We start from the raw sequence: 19882 nt of genomic DNA, 5'->3' as shown, positions 1-19882 counted from the left end.
GCTCCCCCCCCCCCCCCAATCACATGTGGGAAAGGCCCTCAAAATGCAGGTAGCTCCATTGAAGCTACTCAAAACCCACTTACCTGTCTGTAGTTGCCGAGGAAGCATCTTGAGATGTTTCCTGGCACTTGGAAGATCAATGGGGCAGGGTGTTTCATGTGATGGTGCTCAGCAAGCCTGTCCCCAAAGTGTTGCAAAGTGTCAATTTCCTCCAGTGTGATGAAGTGGTGAAGTGGTAAGTTTAACCAGGAAGCATAAGAACGAACTGAGATATCAATGTTATTTTTTTTAAAAGCAGAATCCCAGAATTGCAGTGGTGCACTACGTTTTCAAACTATGCTGACAAAGGAGGTAGCAGTAGGGAAGAAAAGGCTGCAGATACAGCAGATATGCCAGAAGCAAGACATTGGAGAAACAGTCTGCTGTTGGAGCTAGCAGGTTTTGTCACCCTTTTGCTCCAGTCAGCAAGTGACCCAGGAATCACATGGTTGGAGTGCAAGAACTATGAATAGTTAATTTAGTCCAACAAAATTATCCAACAAGAGGAAGAAAAAATCAAGAGGGTGGTCATCAACCATTCCAAGAATCATAATAACAAGTCCGTATTCCAGATAAGCAAAGTCAGAAAGGAATTTTTAAAAAGGAAGGTATCAACTCTATATAAAAGAGGCAGGTGTGTGACTAAGCCACACTAGCTTAAAAGAAAGAGAAGCCTCATGACTTTACTTGATTTGTAGTGCTAATTTAATTTTCCCGCATTTGCCCATTTACGGTAAGTGTTTTAAGTGTTGTTAATTCAGATTCATTAATCTTGAATAGGCTAAAACATTTGCTAACCAGCAACTGGCCAACATCTGCTTGCAGGATAAAAATGGGGAGTCAGCTGGACAACTTACAATTTTCTTTACAATTTCCTCATAGCTACTAGCACTACAGTTGCTTGCAGCCTTAGGGTTTGAGCCTTGGGGCATGCAGAGGGCAAACTTGCAAATTCTATTGAAGCCACTTTGTCATGGACAAGTTAAGAAAGCTCAACTCACAAAACATAAGCTGGCCATAATTTTTTACATGGTTTTGTCAGATCCAGTTTAATTAGGCCACACAAAAGGAATCCCTGAGATACCTTCTCTTCTTCTACTCTGTCCCAAATAAGTTAGATGTATATCCTATTCTAACACTACAGTAGAGTCTCGATTATCCAACCTTCACTCATCCAATGATCTGTATTATGCAACGCGGTCTGCCTCCTGCCCAGATCCACAGCTGTTTCATTACATTGCAATGTTTTGGCACTAAATTCATAAATACAGTAATTACTACATAATGTTACTGTGTATTGATATGCATTTTCTGTCAATTTGTTGTAAAACATGATGTTTTGGTACTTAATTTGTAAAATTATAACGTAATTTGACGTTTAAGAGGCTTTTCCTTAATCCCTCTTTATTATCCAACATTTTCACTTATTCAACATTCTGCTGGCCTGTTTATCTTGGATAAGCAAGACTCTACTGTATTTAAGTATTACAATTAACAAAGCATCGCCATGCAGAACAGCTCCCACTTAGGAAAAAGAAGAGAATAGTATGATGTAGTGTAGTGGTTTGAGGATTGGACTATGATTCTGGGACATTAAGGTTCAAACCAATCTGACCTAGGAAAGGAAACCAACTGGGTGATCTTGTGGAAGTCACACAATTTCAGCCTTAAGAAGAAGATATTCACTAATCTATTCGAAATAAATCTTGCCATTAAAACCTTGTGACAGGGACTCCCAATCCAGATTCAAATTAAAGGCAAATCACAACAATAAAAGGTTAAGTTTTCCCCTTGACATTAAGTCTAGTTATGTCCAACTCTGGGGGCTGGTGCTCATCTCCATTTCTAAGCTGAAGAGACGATGTTGTCAGTAGACACCTCATAGGTTGTGGCCAGCATGACTGCATGGAGCGCCGTTACCTTCCCACTGAAGTGGTATCTATTGATCTACTCACATTTTGTATGTTTTCGAATGGCAGAAACTGAGGCTAACAATGAGAGTTTACCCCATCCATGGATTCAAACTGCCAACCTTCTGATCAACAAGTTCTGCAGCTTATTGGTTTAACCCTAACCCGGTGCACCACTGCAGCCCGAATCACAACTATAATGGGCATTAAAAGGATGTTGAGACTTCTTTTAATTCAAATTGCATGGTGCACTTGGGGGTCACAAAAATGTTAAAAACACACAGGCTTTGGGCCACAAAATTTTCACTCCAATAATAAAAAAGCTGATAACTGATATCTATCAAGTCAGCAAAGGTTACAATTTCCTGCTGTAGACATTTTTCCTAGCCCTTCTGTGGTGTCCCTATTTCCCAGGATCTGTCTTGTTTTTGCCAAGCTGGAGGCAAAATCCTCTTCCAAACCTGGCCAGCACAAATTCAAAGAGCTGGGTGGCTCCGAGAGAAGTGCCAGGATGAAGAATAACTGAAATTAGCAAAAAGAAAATTCCCGAGAAAGCCAGTTAAACAGTTCTGTCATCATTCAACATGGCTGTTGTAAACACCAGCCAAGAAAAATATCAAAAGAGATGGTAACACTCCCAAATGCCTTCAGCGCCTTAACCCAGATTCCACAGATACACTGTCAAAGAATGAAGGGAAAAATCTTTTTAATAGCTCTAATTGCCTGCGATGTGGCATTGACTGCACAGCTGCAAAATCTTGCTTCAATTTAAAACATTGTTGTGTAAAATCCTAGAGGCCACAAGGCATGGCATGGCTCTCATCTCTCTAGCCGTCTTCTGCCACCCTCTTTCCCTCTCCCTTTACTACAAAGCAGAATTGTGTTTCAAATTGGTGTTTTTGTTTGGGGGATTTGTGGGGATTGACTTACAGGGTGGCACTTGAGTAATACATGCCCTCTCCTATTTTAAGCATAATCCCTTTTCTCTCTAGGAAAACAGTTCGGTTGATTTTAGAAACCAGATAAATACTTTCCAGCATTTGCAAATAATTGTATAAATATGATGGAAAGAACTCACACAATTGGAATGTGGAAAAAAGTGGGGCTGAAAGATTAACAGAGTTTTGTAGAAGCTACATTTTTATGCCAGGCTGCCAACTATCCTCAGCCAATATGGCCATTTGGAGCTGTATTTTTAAAAAATGTGGCTTTTCAATGCTTTTAGTGCATAGTTCTTGAAAGCCTGAGTTTTAATCCCTACATATTCTGCCATGTTTGTGATACTGAATCAGGCCAGGTAAGTCTCCCTATCTCTCTCTTCTGCAAGTTCCTCATCTTTGATAGTTTCGTGATTATTGTATGCCAGAACAGGAACGCCTCTGTCTTTAAACACCATACCAGTGTAGTAAAATCAGCAAGCAGTTTATTGAAGGATATATGTAAGCAAAGCAATAAAAATGGTAAAAACAGTATAGTTCAAAGCAATGTTATTCCAAGATGAAAGTCAGTCCATAAACGCCCAAATAACAAGGTAAAAACACAAGCTCCAATGTACAGAATCCATAGAACAAGGCAGCATGAAAATCCAATGAACAGAACAGGAGCTTGGAAAAACTTGAAACATGAAACTAGAAATCCACTTGGAGAAACAAGACTGTTGTGAAGTATCAACGTTGACGAGACTAAAGTGAAACTTTCCCTGGTATCAATATAAAGCCTTTCCTGGCCCCTGAAATGAAAGGAAAGCATTTCACTTGCCCTTACAACCAGATAAGGCTTTCTTATCTCTCTTCTCTTGCAGACGTATTGACCTTCGTTTCGCCTGAGAACTATGCCTCCGTTTACAAAAGTCTAGTTCATCCTCATTAAATTCTGTACCCGCCAAATCATCCTCAGAGAAAGACTGCTATGGCCCATTCCCAGGAATTTGACCTTGTGCATCTGCAAGAGAAACACTTCATTCATCAAACAGCTTGGGCCTCTCTCCTGAGCTTAGCTCAGGCCCAGCAAAACCCTCATCCCCATTGACATCAGACACAATCACAGGCTGAACTACAACAAAAATGGGTAATTTCAATATGAACCTTAACACACTGGTCCTAACAGTTTATGTTAAATTGACCTTGAGAATTGACAATTTCATTGTAGTTGCTTTGGGAAAAGAACTTATCAAAACCCATACATTTCTTCATACATTCAAAATAATGTGAGTTTTCTTTAAAAAAAAATGGAAAAATAGAATCGGACAGATTCCTTTTATCTATAAACGATTCCTGGCTTATCTATAAATCCTGTTTCTTTATTTCTAGGATCAAAGAAGCTGTACTACAGTAATTTTGATTTGTGTGTGAGCATATAAGTATTTAGGAGTCAGGACATTTTTATGTCTTTTTCTAAGTACTACAAATATAAATTATGTGACACATAACAAAACAAATTACTTTTCAAAAATTCAGTGGTAAGAAAGGCTGGCAGCTTTTTAACACATTACATAATGAATTCATTTTAAAAAGTAATTTTCCAAGAACTCAATTTTCTTTTTTAAACATGTGTGCGTGTACCTTTAATTCACCTATTTACACATGGCAACCTCAAACATTTCATAGGATTTTCTTAGGTGGTATTTATTTACTGTGTCAGAAGTCAATTGAAGGTACAGTTATCATGTATTTAAAAACACAAACAAAGTAAAAAAAAACCTTGGTATTATACTAATGTTCTCTGACCAGTAGCTGGCCAATTGGAGTGCCTCTGGTGTTGCTGTAAGAAGGTCCTCCATTGTACATGTGGCAGGACTCAGGTTTCATTGTGGTAAGTGCTCTGTGGTTTGATCCTCCAAACTCGCATGTTGTGGACTCCACTTTGTAGCCCCATTTCTGAAGATTGGCTCAGCATCTCGTGGTGCCAGAGCACAGTCTGTTCCATGCCTTCCAAGTTGCCCAGTCTTCTGTATACCCAGGGAGAGTCTCTCATCCAGTATCAGCCATGGATTGGGGTTCAGGGTTTTAGCCTGCCACTTTTGCACTTTCGCTTGCTGAGATGCTCCTGCCAGTATCTCTGTAGATCTTAGAAAGCCATTTCTTGATTTAAGACATTGGCATGCTGGCTGATATCCAAACAGAGGTTGGTCCAGAGATGTCACTGTCTTAGTCCTTTCATTATTGGCTACTACTTCTCGACAGGTGTCAGGTGGTGCAATACTGGCTAAACAGTATAATTTCTCCAGCAGTATTGGGCATAGACATCCTGTGACAATGTGGCATGTCTCATTAAGACGTGGTGAGATGTGTTCCACACTGGGCATGCGTATTCAGCCACAAAGTAGCAAAGCACAAAGGCAGATATTGTCACCGTGTCTGGTTGTGATCACCAGGTTGTGCCAATCAGCGTTCATATGATATTATTTCTGACACCCACTGGTCTTTTCAGTTCCTTTCCCTGAGATTTAGCCTACAGCAGCTGGTATTTTCTGGTGGATTCCCATCCAAGTACAAACTAGCACTGGTCCTGCTTAGCATCCAAGATCACATTAAATCTTGTGCCTTTTAGGGTATTCCAGCCCATTTTTAAAACATACTATCTGTGAACTTGAAGCTGTTCTGCGGCAATGGATTCCATATATTAATAGGTTATCCATTATCCAGATCCCATTGTATTACAGCAGGAAAAAAATGTTTAGAAGCAATGGTATTGTTCTTTTAATTGTACACTGGCTTGTCAACAACTTGGTTATTGAATTGCCAATTACTTTCTTTCCAGCTCATCTCTGGAACACTTGCCAGAGGCAAAGAACATAATGTAAGCACAAACATTTGATTAATGATATGATCTCTTGAAATGAATTGGAGAGAAGAGGTTTGCTTGATTTATGAATAATCCTGGCTACGTGCTCTTTGGTTTACTCCTAGTGTTCTCACCTTAAGATTCATGGCAGACTTCAATGCCATTTTTTAAAAAAATACATGCATGACTTCATTTACAGTTGAAAATCAAATGATTTTTTTTTCATTACACTCTAGCATTCATCATTTTTCCCCTTCTTTTGACTCATATTTATTTTTCTAATACAATTTCAAATGGGGAAAGAATTCAGTTGATATTAGGCAATATTAGAACAAATCTGTCTTTTAAAACCGATGCTCCTTTAATACATTATACTGGAAACAAACTATTTCACCCAACAAAATAAATCAGTGCTGTGTTCAGTCTTTGGCACAGGAATATTCACACAAAATTGGATCCTTCATGTATGCAGCCATATGAAGTCTATGAGATCCAGGTTTCTGTAAGAGCCAGAATACAGATCAAACAGGCCAAACTACACATGAAAGGACCAGTTTCATGAATTCATCTGAACACACTTTGAATTCAGTTTAAAGCAAGATGAGGACAAATAGGGAAAATGAGTGGAGGAGACAGAAACTGAGATTTTCAAAGAAGCAAAAACTGTGACAGCAAAGGATTGATCAGGATTGACCATATCAAATAGGGTCATTTGGAAGGTGTATCTTTATGAGCCCTACAATTATCTGCTTACTTAGACTGGATCTACACTGCCATATAATCCAGATTATCTGCTTTGAACTAGCAGTGTAGATTTTATATGGCAGTGTAGATGAGGACTAGGGGCCCGGTCTCTGCTTGCCTTTTATTTTGTTGTTGTCGTTTATTTGTTCAGTCACTTCCAACTCTTCGTGACCTGATGGACAATCCCATGCCAGAGCTCCCGGTCGGCCATCACCACACCAGCTCCTTCAGAGTCAAGCCAGTCACTTCAAGGATACCATCCTTCCATCTTGTCATTGGTCACCCCTCTTCCTTTTTTCTTCTATTTTCCCCAGCATCATTCTCTTCTCCAAGCTTTCCTGTCTTCTCATTATGTGGCCAAAGTAGTTCATCTTTGCCTCTAATATCCTTCCCTCCAGTGAGCAATAAGGCTTTATTTCCTGAAGTATGGACTGGTTGGATCTTCTTGCTGTTCAACGCACTCTCAGAATTTTCCTCCAAAATCACAGTTCAAAAGCATCTATCTTCCTTTGCTCAGTCTTCCTTATGGTCCAGCTCTCACATCCATAGGTCACTACGGGGAATACTATTGCTTTAACTATGCAGATCTTCGTTGCTAGTGTGATGTCTCTACTATTTTATCGAGATTGGTCATTTTTTACCTCCCAATTGGCAGATAAAAACATTTCCCCTAGATTAGGTGAGACCAAGTAGGGAGTTGTAGAGACAGTAAAACAAATGGTGCAAGTGGCAATGAATATGAAGCAAGAGAGGAGCATACTGCAAGGGCATAAAGCAATGGTGCACAACATGTGAAAATCACAGACGAGAGGACTAGAGAAAACTAAAAAAACTTTATTAAATTAAATTAAAAATGCATAAGGTGTATGTAATGTATTTTTTGTGTTTTAAATATGGTGACAGTATTAAGAGCTCAGGGGCCTAGATATATTTGTGGGTTTTCTACTTTTGTGCTGCTCCTGTGCCATTAACTCCTGGAAATGTGGAGAGCTGACTGTACATCTCTGGGTTTAAAATGGAAGAAGGAACTATAATGCAAGTCAACAAAATCAAACTTTTTGTAATAAACAGAAATGAAAGTAGCACGGTTTGAATACATTTTTAGACTGATTTTAAATATGTCCTTTTTCCATCACGTCAACTTTTTAAAATATGATGAATGGCACATCACAACAGACTACCGTAAAGTGTGCACATTTCACATCATATTTGTGTATCACAAGCCAACAAGTATTTTTCATCAGATATAATTTGAGGTCATTCTTATAGAATTTTTTGCACTGAATTCAGATCTGGGTTTATTTTTTCTCTATCACGTGTACTTTTTGCGATGAGGCTAATCGAATAATTAATGGATTACACACTGATATCAATAGAATCTAATTAACCATAAGCCAGCAAGTATTTGTCATTAGTTATTATTTTAGGTCATTCTTACAGAGTTTTTTGTGCTGAATTCAGATCTGTATTTTTTTCTCTATCACGTGTAGTTTTTTGCAATGAGGTTAATCGAACAATTAATGCGTTTACGCACTGATTAATTAATTGCGTTTACGCAATTAATGCATTTACACACTCCAGCAAAGGATCACCGCCTTGTTGTGGTGCTGGAGCTTGAGCACCTCAATGATGTCATGAGCGAAACCGTGAAGGGCCACCCAAGACGGGACAGTCGTGGCAGAGAGGCCAGACCAAGCGTGATCCCTGGGGAAGGCAATGGCAAACCACCCCAGTATCCTTGCCAAGAAAACTAAATGGACCAGTACAACCAGAGATATGTCAGTATGCCATTGGAAGATGGGACTCCCAGGTCGGAAGATGGCCAAAATGCTACTGGGGAGGAGCAGAGGATAAGTTCAACTAGCCCCAGATGTGATGACGCAGCTAGCTCAAAGCCAAAAGGAAGGCTAGCGGCCGACGGTACTGGAGGTGAACGACGAATCCGATGCTCTAAAGATCAACACACCATAGGAACCTGGAATGTAAGATCTATGAGCCAGGGCAAATTGGATGTTGTTATTGGTGAGATGTCAAGACTAAAGATAGACATTCTGGGGGTCAGCGAACTGAAATGGACTGGAATGGGCCACTTCACATCAGACGACCACCAGATCTACTACTGCGGACAAGAGGATCATCGAAGAAATGGAGTAGCCTTCATAATTAATAAGAAATTCGCTAAAGCAGTGCTTGGATACAACCCAAAAAATGACAGAATGATCTCAAATCGAGTGCAAGGAAAGCCTTTCAACATCACAGTGATCCAAATATACGCCCCAACCACAGCTGCTGAAGAAGCAGAAGTAGATCAGTTCTATGAGGATCTGCAGGACCTACTGGATAATACACCAAAAAAAGACATTATTTTCATTACAGGAGACTGGAATGCCAAGGTGGGAAGTCAAATGACAACTGGGATCACAGGCAAGCATGGTCTGGGAGAACAAAATGAAGCAGGACGCAGGCTGATAGAATTTTGCCAGGAAAGCTCGCTGTGTATAACAAACACTCTCTTCCAACAACCTAAAAGATGGCTTTATACATGTACCTCTCCAGACGGTCAACACCGAAATCAGATTGACTACATCCTTTGCAGCCAAAGGTGGCGGACATCCATCCAGTCGGTGAAAACAAGACCTGGGGCTGACTGTAGCTCAGATCACGAACTTCTTATTGCTCAATTTAGAATAAAACTAAAGAGATCAGGGAAAATACACAGACCAGTTAGATATGATCTCACTAACATTCCTAGCGAATATACAGTGGAAGTGAAGAACAGATTTGAAGGACTAGATTTAGTAAACAGAGTCCCAGAAGAACTATGGACAGAAGTCCGCGACATTGTTCAGGAGGCGGCAACAAAGTACGTCCCAAAGAAAAAGAAAACCAAGAAGGCAAAAGGTTGTCTGCTGAGACACTGGAAGTAGCCCAAGAAAGGAGGAAAGCAAAAGGAAACAGTGATAAGGGGAGATATGCCCAGTTAAATGCGCAATTCCAGAGGTTAGCCAGAAGAAACAAGGAACTATTTTTAAATAAGCAATGCATGGAAGTGGAAGAAGACAACAGAATAGGAAGGACACGAGACCTCTTCCAGAAAATTAGAAACATTGGAGGTAAATTTCAGGCAAAAATTGGTATGATAAGAAACAAAGATGGCAGGGACCTAACAGAAGCTGAAGAGATCAAGAGAAGGTGGCGAGACTATACAGAAGATCTGTATAGGAAGGATAATAATATCGAGGATAGTTTTGACGGTGTGGTGAATGAATTAGAACCAGACATCCTGAGGAGTGAGGTTGAATGGGCCTTAAGAAGCATTGCTAACAACAAGGCAGCAGGAGATGACGGGATCCCAGCTGAACTGTTTAAAATCTTCAAATATGATGCTGTCAAGGTGATGCATGCCATATGCCAGCAAATATGGAAAACACAAGAATGGCCATCAGACTGGAAAAAATCAACTTATATCCCCATACCAAAAAAGGGAAATGCGAAAGACTGCTCAAACTTCCGTACAGTGGCCCTTATTTCTCATGCCAGTAAGGTAATGCTCAAGATCCTGCAAGGAAGACTCCAGCAATACATGGAGAGAGAGTTGCCAGATGTTCAAGCTGGGTTTAGAAAAGGCAGAGGAAAAAGATACCAGATTGCCAATATCCGCTGGATAATGGAGAAAGGCAGGGAATTTCAGAAAAACATCTATTTCTGCTTCATTGACTACTTTAAAGCCTTTGACTGTGTGGATCATAATAAATTGTGGCAAGTTCTTGGTGGGATGGGCATCCCAAGCCACCTTGTCTCTCTCCTGAGGAATCTGTACAAGGACCAAGTAGCAACAGTAAGAACTGACCACGGAACAACAGACTGGTTCAAGATTGGGAAAGGCGTACGGCAAGCCTGCATACTCTCACCCAACCTTTTTAACTTGTATGCAGAACACATCATGCGATGTGCGGGGCTTGATGAATGCAAAGCTGGGGTGAAAATTGGTGGAAGAAACATTAACAACCTCAGATATGCAGATGACACCACTCTGATGGCCGAAAGCAAGGAGGAGCTGAGGAGCCTTCTAATCAAGGTGAAAGAAGAAAGCGCAAAAGCTGGGCTGCAGCTAAACATCAAAAAAACCAAGATTATGGCAACAAGAATGATTGACAACTGGAAAATAGAGGGAGAAAATGTGAAGGCCGTGACAGACTTTGTATTTCTAGGCACAAAGATTACTGCAGATGCAGACTGTGGCAAGGAAATCAGAAGATGCTTACTTCTTGGGAGGAGAGCAATGTCCAGTCTCGATAAAATAGTAAAGAGTAGAGACATCAGACTGGCAACAAAGATCCGCCTAGTCAAAGCCATGGTATTCCCTGTAGTAACCTACGGATGTGAGAGCTGGACCTTAGGGAAGGCTGAGCGGAGGAAGATCGATGCTTTTGAACTGTGGTGTTGGAGGAAAGTTCTGAGAGTGCCTTGGACTGCGAGAAGATCCAACCAGTCCATCCTCCAGGAAATAAAGCCTGACTGCTCATTGGAGGGAAGGATACTAGAGACAAAGATGAAGTACTTTGGCCACATCATGAGGAGACAGCAAAGCCTAGAGAAGACAATTATGCTGGGGAAAGTGGAAGGCAAAAGGAAGAGGGGCCGACCAAGGGCAAGATGGATGGACGGCATCCTTGAAGTGACTGGACTGACCTTGTAGGAGCTGGGGGTGGTGACGGCCGACAGGGAGCTCTGGCGTGGGCTGGTCCATGAGGTCACGAAGAGTCGGAGAAGACTGAACGAATGAACAACAACACGCACTGATATCAGTTAGCTTGTGTAATAATAGGTTGTACACAAGGTAGAATCTAATGTTGACTAATTTGAGGGTTTTAATATTTTTAGCTGACTGCGTGCATGAAGCACAATTTTTTTCTCAACTATATTTTGAATATCCCCTTATTTTTCTTTTCACATTGTGTGAAGAATCTTGTGTCATTAGACAGTTGTTTTATTTGTATTTTAAAATTTTCATTTCAAACTTTTGCTAAATCCTTTTTTTCCTGCAGGGTACAAAATATGGCATTAGGTATGTCCCTAATAAAGAAAGCCCATTTCATCTCTTTTGGGAGCATGGCACAACATTTTTTTTAAAGAATGAACTTCAAAGTTTACACCTTTTCCCTTTGTTTGGAAACAAATTTCTTTGGAGATAAATAGCACTTTGTTTTTCTTTTTTCTTTAAAAAAAGCTTTTCTAGCTTATCTTTGTTTTCCTTCTTTTTCTTTTTTATAAAAAAGCTTTCCTAGCTTATTTGTAAGTACCACTATATATTGTACAAAGGAAGTGTGTAGTAGTTTAGTTACTCTGGGCTGAAAGCTAGAATACATAACCTATCATTTTCTTCACTTCAGATCTTCACTTAAAAGAATTCTATTCACTGTAGTTTGAAAGAAAGCATATGGTTTGAAGTCTAGATGGAAGAAGGGATGTAAAGATGTATTTGCAACTTTTCTTAAGCCTTGGCCTAAAGGTATCTTAATACAGAGGTGCTATCAAAAAACTGGCAAGTGACACAAGATTTTTCAAGCAATGTGAGAAAAGAAAATTAAGATTATTTGGCATCTGTACAAAGCAGAATACAGCATAGCAATGCAATACGACATGGTGATAGAAAGCAGTTGAAAATACCCTTGAAAGGTTTGTTGTTTCAGGAAATCCGTCTTGGTATAGGAAAGGAGATGGATCAATTAAGTTTACCTACATTTCAGTAGAATAGCCCCTAAGATGGCCTGATGGATGCTTCCTTTCCAGAGATAGAGAGATAAAGTATTAACTAACTTTTGGAAGAAGGAAGAAACGAGCACTGCAAGGCAAAGTATGAAGGTTTGAGATCAATGAAAGAAACAGTGAAGTGTCTTGTTTTGGTTTAGATGATAAGAAGCTTTTATTTTACAAAATAAAAAAGTGAATTGTTAACTGTGTTTTTTTTAATCATCTAATTTGCTGAGAGGTGTGAAGCTTGAGCTGTACATATGAGGAAAGGGCATGAAGGCTGTAGCTTCTGTGTTTCTCGTGCCCAGTTTCTCAAATGTTTGGAAAGCCCCAGAGCATCATCTTACCACTGCTCAATTATGGATGACTTCAACTTGGCATTACATTAATTGTGGTTATAAGTAGCTCTCCAAGGTCTGCCAATTCCTTTCACTTCCAAGGGATGGCAAAGATTATGTGTTTTGAATTGTTGGAAAGTGAAAGACAAGGTAGCTCTTAGGGATGGTTCAAAAGTAATTACAAAAAAGGGGGATGGGTATTTCTAAAGTATAGTTAATGAAAAATTCATTACTATAACTAGAGTAACAAAATTTTGTTGCAATTTCATTACAGTAATTCTGCATAAATTACTATAATTTTACTATTACTATTTACTATTACTATTATACTATAATTACTATAACTTTGTGTTTCCATCCCACAGTTTTGTACTTCTACCATTTTAAAGTTGATCTTTCTTTTGTATTGTTCCATGTGAATGTGCAGGTTCTGCCTTGCTGTTACACTGTTACACGATTTGAAGGTTTTAAATTAATAATAAGGAAGCGTGAAAATGTGATGCCTAACTATAGTCTATAATGGTATTGTCCACTTAATCATCTTGTCAACAAATCAATGAGAAGAAAATCAACAATGACTTTACCTTAGGATTTTTGAGAGAAACTATTAAATTTATATACATGAAAAGGTTTGCTTAAAAACCAAACACTTCTATAATGTCTGTATTCCTGTGCAACTGCAACTTGTTATTATTTGACATGCTAAATGTTTACAACAATCTAAGCTTCAAAATCAGTCCAAAATTTGAATGTGCTCATTGCCAGAACAAATAATTCAATAGATCCCTATTTGTCCCATTTTTAACTTACATAGAATTAAAAGGAGGAAATGAACAAATAAAATCTCACACAAAATCCAAGAGAAGGGAAATCGGTGTACTCACATGTATCAGGCTTGAGCTGACTGTTTGTGATCCCAAAATACTGGGGGTTTTCAATGACAGGAATCTTTGTCATGCCAATAATCACTGCATCAGGGCCACCCTCAGAAGATGACGGGGTGTTGCTTCCATTGGAGATGTGATGGAGAGGACTTGCCGAGTCGTCGTCATTACTGATAACTGAAGAAGGACCTACAGTTAGAAACAAAGATTCCCCTGTAACTTGACATCATTCTCCCCTCCCTCTACCATCATTTTTTATACTCACCACTGTGACTAAAATGAAATATAATTCAAAACAGTAGCTTTGATAGTGATGTGTCACATCAAGACTCTCAGATGACACTCAATATATCATCTGCACCACCAAGGTATCATAATCATCAAAGACATTGTGTCTCCTGCTTCCTAGGATGGATCTACACTGTAGAAATAATGCAGTTGGATACCACTTTAACTGCCATGGGTAATGCTATGGGATCCTGGGAATTATAGCTACACTTTCTCTGCCAAAGAGTGCTTGTCACCAAACTAGATTCTACAGAACTAAGTCATGGCAAATAAACTGGTGTCAAGCTGCATTAATTCTATGGTAGAGATGTATCCATAGTCTTAGCTTCCATTGATGGACCTCTGGCTGAAGTGACACAATAAGGGGCTGTACAAATAACCTTAACCCAATAATATGTAAGTTGCAATGGAGTTATTGTGCATGATGTGGTGATTTGATTGTTGTTGGTCTAGGACAGTGGGAGTCCAGGGTCCGAATCTTTTCTCGAACCTAGAAACCCACTTGGTGACCTTGGGCAAGTCACACACTTTCTGAACCTCAAAAGAAAGCAACAGCAACCTCCTCTGAACAAATCTTGCCAAGAAAACCCTGTGATTGGTTTGCTATAAGTCAGAGATAGTTTGAAGATACACAAAAACTCTTTATGAAGATAGTCCAAATCTCACTGGAGACATGACCATCAACAAAGCCATTTCACTAATTATACATATAATCCACTCCCGATTGAAAACAAACAGACTCTGAATTATCAATTTCCACAGTACCAGTGCAGCAGCAATATCTTCTAAAATTAACACATATTAAATACTATCAATGGAATAGGAATCTTCTCTGAGTTTTAGTCTGAACTTTAAACGAGATAACCAAAGGCTGAAGATATTTTGCAGATAGGAGGCAGTTTCTTGGATAAGGTCCTTCAAAATTTGGAGTAAAACTAGAAGTGGATCACTGCTGCCTCACTGGCGTGGAAGCTGTCCACACGTTATATGACAGTGTAGATGGGGGCTAAGCTCAACCTATCAGTCTTTCAGATGCAGGAAGCACTTTTTCTTACTTCAGTCACCAAAAGGATTGAGCAGTCAGGGGTTAATCAGAAGCTGAAAAGGAAGAGTTTCTGAATAACTGAAGCCTTAACTGTGTGTTTTGAGATTCTGTGTGTACAAGGTATGCTATCGTAAAACGTCAAAAGAAATTCAAAGAACTTCAAGAGGGGGAAAATCATATTTTCCATCTTATTTTGTTAAAGCAGCTGTTTGCCTTGTGATGCTGATCTTGCATGAATTTCAATATTAGGACGCTACTAGGACAACAAAAAATATGAATTTATCTCGACAGAAAGAACTGTTCTTTATATTTTAATATAAATTTGCTGTGAAGGTCTGAATTCATCTTATGATTACAGCTCAGTAAAGCCCCTTAGATATATAATTTAACAGAGGCACCTTGAAGCATTCTGCAGCTTCAATGTTCTCATTAATATATGAAAATACTTTTATCATATGCTCTTTCCTGTCACATATACATTGGGCAGAAATGCACATTAGACATGGGAGAGTGGCAAAAAATAAGAGTGAAGGCTTTGCCTGCTTTGTATATACACAATTGTCACCCTTACTCTGAGCTGGGAAAATTTAGTTTTTAAACTTCAGCATAATCCCTGGAATCTTTGGTAGTCCAAAAAGTAACATTCCCATATTACTGCCAAACACCATTTCTATATATTTCTTTGAGAAGAAGGAGGTGGAGGAGGAAGGAGAAGGAGTGGAAAGAAAAAAAGATGTTTTCCATTACTACATATAGTAGTGTCGTGATCTATTTAAAGTGGTCTATGCACATATTTTCTTATTCCATACTCACAAAACATGTTTCATGTTTTATCTTTTACATTTCAGAACTCTTTTTAATAAATTCCAAGCCAAAAACATGGTGTCTTTATGGAAAAGCAAACAATATCTACTGAAATTAGTAAAAGATTTAATTATTGCTGCAAGATGAATGGACTAATTTTTTTTATGTCAGGAGCAACTTGAGAAACTGCAAGTTGCTTCTGGTGTGAGAGAATTGGCCATCTGCAAGGACGTTGTCCAGGGGACGTCCGGATGTTTTGGTGTTTTACCACCCTTGTGGGAGGCTTCTCTCATGTCTCCACATGGGGAGCTGGAGCTGGCAGAGAGAGCTCATCCCCTCTCTCCCCAGATTCGAACCTTTGACCTGTCGGTCTTCATTCCTGCTGGCACAAGGGTTTAACCCATTGCACCATCGGAGGCTCCTATGGACAAAAATGATTGGCCATTTTTTTGAAAAATGAGTAAATTTGCACATATTCTATTCACTCGTGGTAGGATGTGACTCATCATATTGGTCTCCCAACGGACCATAAAAAAGTGCAAACAATTGTATCAACAAATAGGTTTTGTTAGCTTTCATTTTACAAGGAAGTATTTTGTATACAGAATATATTTTAATTTCCTGTTCAAGATCCAGCCACCTCAAAATATTTCTCACAAGAGTGAGTCTTCATTAGAGTACTGCATATTGTAGGAAAACCTTTCCTGCTTTCTACTTGCCATTGTGAAAGTTACAACGAATCTCAGTGGGAACAGAGATGCTTTGGAGGTCCAGCAGCTGATGACTTGGGGTGCATCTACACTGTAGAATCAATGCAATTTGACACCATTTTAACTGCCATGGCCCAATGCTATGTAGTTTTACGAGGTCTTTAGTCTTCTCTGCCAAAGAGTACTGGTGTCTCATTACAAATTATAAATCCCAAGATGCTATGGCAGTTAAAGTGATGTCAAACTGCATTAAGTCTACATTGTAGATGCATCTATAGTGTCTGTTAATCAAGATTCTTCACCAGCTGTAACTTGTCCTCCATTACATTACTGCCTTTCTTGCTCTTTGGTATGTTTGTTGTTATAAATTCATCCATATGACTGCAAAGCAATTTAAATAATCTTACAAACCAACATCTCTGAACTCAGCATCCCCATCATTGCCAAACATACGTCATGCATGTCTGAGATGGTGAGAATTGTATTTGAGCACAAACAAAGAAATTCCACGTTGGAGAAGGTTGTTAATCTAAAACAATTAGCCATCAGTATCTTAAAAGCTGGCTGGCTGGCTGAAAGGTTTGGGAAGCTATAGTCCAACAAAACCACTGTTTCAGCCTCTGAACATTTCAGTCCAAGTATGTGTTTGTCTAATTAATATTAGGTATTGCAGAGTTCTTATAGTAAAGGGGGGGGGGTCCCTGTTGGTTCTCTTGGACCTCTCAGCAGTCTTCAATACCATAGACCATGGTATTTTTCTGGGACACCACACAGGAATGGGGCTTGGAGGTACTCTTTTACAGTGGCTCCAGTCCTTTGTAGGATGCTGTTCTCAGAAGGTGCTGTTGGGGGACACATGCTCGGCCCCACAGCCTTTGTCCTGTGGGATCTCACAGGGTTCAGTATTGTCTCCCATGTTGTTTGACAGCTACATGAAGCTGCTGGGAGAGATCATCCGGAGTTTGGGAGTTCAATGTCACCTGTACACATATGACATCCAACTCTATCACTGCTTTCTTTCCACCTGCTACTAAGGAGGCTGTTCAGGTTCTGAACCGGAACTTGGCAGCTATGACGATCTGGATGAGGGTGAACAAATTGAAACTGAATCCAGACAAGACATAGGTACTCCTGGTCAGTCAGAAGGCTGAACAGGGCATAGGGTTACAGCCTGTGCTGGACAGGATTACATTTTTTCTGAAGACACTGGTTTGCAGCTTGGGAATTCTCCTGGATTCATCACTGATCCTGGAACCTCAAGTTTCAGTGGTGACCAGGGGAGCTTTTGCACAATTAAGCCAGACTTGGCCATGGTGGTCCATGCCCTTGTTACATCTCAAATAGACTACTGCAATACACTATATGTGGGGTTGCCTCTGAAGACTGTTCAGAAACTTCAAGTGGTCCAATTGGTGGCAGCCAGATTTCTCTCTGGAGTGGCATACAGAGAGCAAACAACTCCCCTATTACATCAGCTCCACTGGCTGCCAGTCTGCTATTAAACACAAAAGTGCTGGTTTTAGCCTATAAAGCCCTATATGGTTCTGGCCCAGCTTACCTGTCAGAAGGCATCTCCCTCTATGAACCATCTTAGAGGTTAAGATCTTCTGGGGAGGCCCTGCTCTCGATCCCATCTCCTTCATAGGTACATTTGGTGAGGACCAGGGACAGGGCCTTTTCAGTAGTGGCCCCACAGCTATGGAACTCCCTCCCCAGCAAAATCAGATTAGCTCTCTCCCTCCTGACCTTCAGAAAGAAATTAAAAACATGGATGTGGGACCAATGAAGTGAAGATTGGAATATTCCAATCACGACTAGAACAGCTCCTGATTTTGGATTGTATGGCTTTTAATAATTGATTTTAAAGTTTATCTGTTTTTTAATTTTATGTTTTAAATGTATATGTTTATTTTATTATATGTCTGTTTTATGTGGCATTGAATTATTGCGTATTGTAAGGCTGCTATGAGTCCCCTTTTGGGGTGAGAAGAGGACATATGACTCAAGTCATTCACCTTATCTGGACTCTCCTTATATATGTGAGTACCCAATGAACCACTTCATGCATAACAACTCTCCCATTGAGATGAATGTCAGATAAAACTTTTGTGCTTCTCTCTGCTGGTTCTGCAGAACTTCCTCCGACAATGATTTTAATGTAAATAGACAGTGTTTTTACACAGGGGTGCAAACTGCGCTTTTAATCAAAGCTATAATAGATGGCACATGAGTAGCAACAGGGGGAAAAATACTGAAACCAAAATAATGGTTACATTGTAATATTTTCAAAGAAGATCATAAAATGCTCCAAATGAAACAGTGACAATGAAGGCGCTGAGTGAGAGCTTTCAGACTCTGTAATACTTATTTTGTTTTCAAGTTGCATTTGTTATGTAATTAACAGATGGCAAGTTTCTGTGTGTCAGAAGACATCTAAATTTACACCTTTTTAAATGCTTGGTTTGTCAATTCCCTTGAGAAATGTGAGTAAACTGGTGTACAAACTGTTTTAATACTTGCTTATCTGACAGACCGGCTATTAGGCAGACTGCTCAATCTCATTTCCTTAATGCATGTCAAAATCACACCGCAGTTAAAGGCTAGCATGATGGAGCCAACGCTTAGGCAAACAATCAAATTTATGTGTGGCATTTCAAGAACTCAAACAAATTTTAGGAAAGCAATGTGAAATTGTTTTGTGTGAACTGGGAGAAGATCCCACTGTCTCACCATCTCTTCTTTATGCATGGTGTGAATCCGCGGAAACAATGAGCCATTCTCATATCTGAATTTGACTTAAAGAGAGGGAGGGAAGCTCTTTCTCGGCCCCAGAAAACCCCATTTTAGGGTTGCCATAAGTTGAAACAACTTTAAGGCACACAACAACAAGAACAGCAACAGGGCAGCTCTTTACTTGCCAAAAAGCAAACTCAACTACTTTTCAACACTGGCCATGGACGAGTTACCCTCTCTCACCCTCTGAGGAAGGCAAAAGCAAACCCACTCTGAACAAATCTTGCCAAGGGAACCCCATGATAGGTTCACAATTAATTGGAAATGGCTTTAAGGCTATCATTACCACTACCTACAAAACCTTAGCTGTAGTCGGAACCCTGTAGTGATACACTAAGTACTTTTTACAGAATTGGAATGATAGAATCATAGAGCTGGAAGAGACTGCATGGGACATCTAATTCAACTCCCTGACATGCAGAAAAAGCACAGTCAAAGTATTTATTTATTTACAACATTTCTACCCCGCTCTTCTCAACCCCCGAGGGGGGATTCAGAGCAACTAACACTGGCAACAATTTGATGCCTCAATATCACAATATAACAATAATATAAAACCATAAATACACAATAGATTAAAACAATAACATTAATTATACAGTCATATAGCCGTTTTCATTATCATAACAATCATATGGTCCAGTTCAATGTCCAAAGTGCAGTTGCTAGCCAAAAGCCTGGTTCCAAAACCACAATTTCAGGTTTTTTCCTAAAGGAAAGAAGGGAGGACACTGAGTGAATTCCACAAGTGGCAGGTCACCACTGAGAAGGCCCTGTCCCACACCCCCAC

The 19882-nt window shown here is 39.7% G+C and overlaps 1 protein-coding gene across 10 annotated transcripts in view; it reads right to left on the bottom strand.

Moving 5' to 3' along the window:
• NTRK2 (neurotrophic receptor tyrosine kinase 2) overlaps positions 1 to 19882 on the bottom strand; it is a 208467-nt gene that overhangs the window by 50915 nt on the left and 137670 nt on the right. For 8 of the 10 annotated variants that reach the window (XM_060762108.2, XM_060762111.2, XM_067464445.1 and 5 more), the window contains one exon: positions 13453 to 13641. In XM_060762108.2, the coding sequence (XP_060618091.2) occupies positions 13453 to 13641 (189 nt within the window). The remainder of the gene's footprint in view (positions 1 to 13452; positions 13642 to 19882) is intronic. The other 2 variants (XM_060762112.2, XM_060762117.2) reach the window with 1 other exon arrangement.

Source organism: Anolis sagrei, chromosome 2 (assembly GCF_037176765.1).
Source record: "Anolis sagrei isolate rAnoSag1 chromosome 2, rAnoSag1.mat, whole genome shotgun sequence".
Classification (NCBI taxonomy): Eukaryota; Metazoa; Chordata; class Lepidosauria; order Squamata; family Dactyloidae; genus Anolis; species Anolis sagrei.
This window is presented reverse-complemented; position numbering and strand designations above follow the sequence as displayed.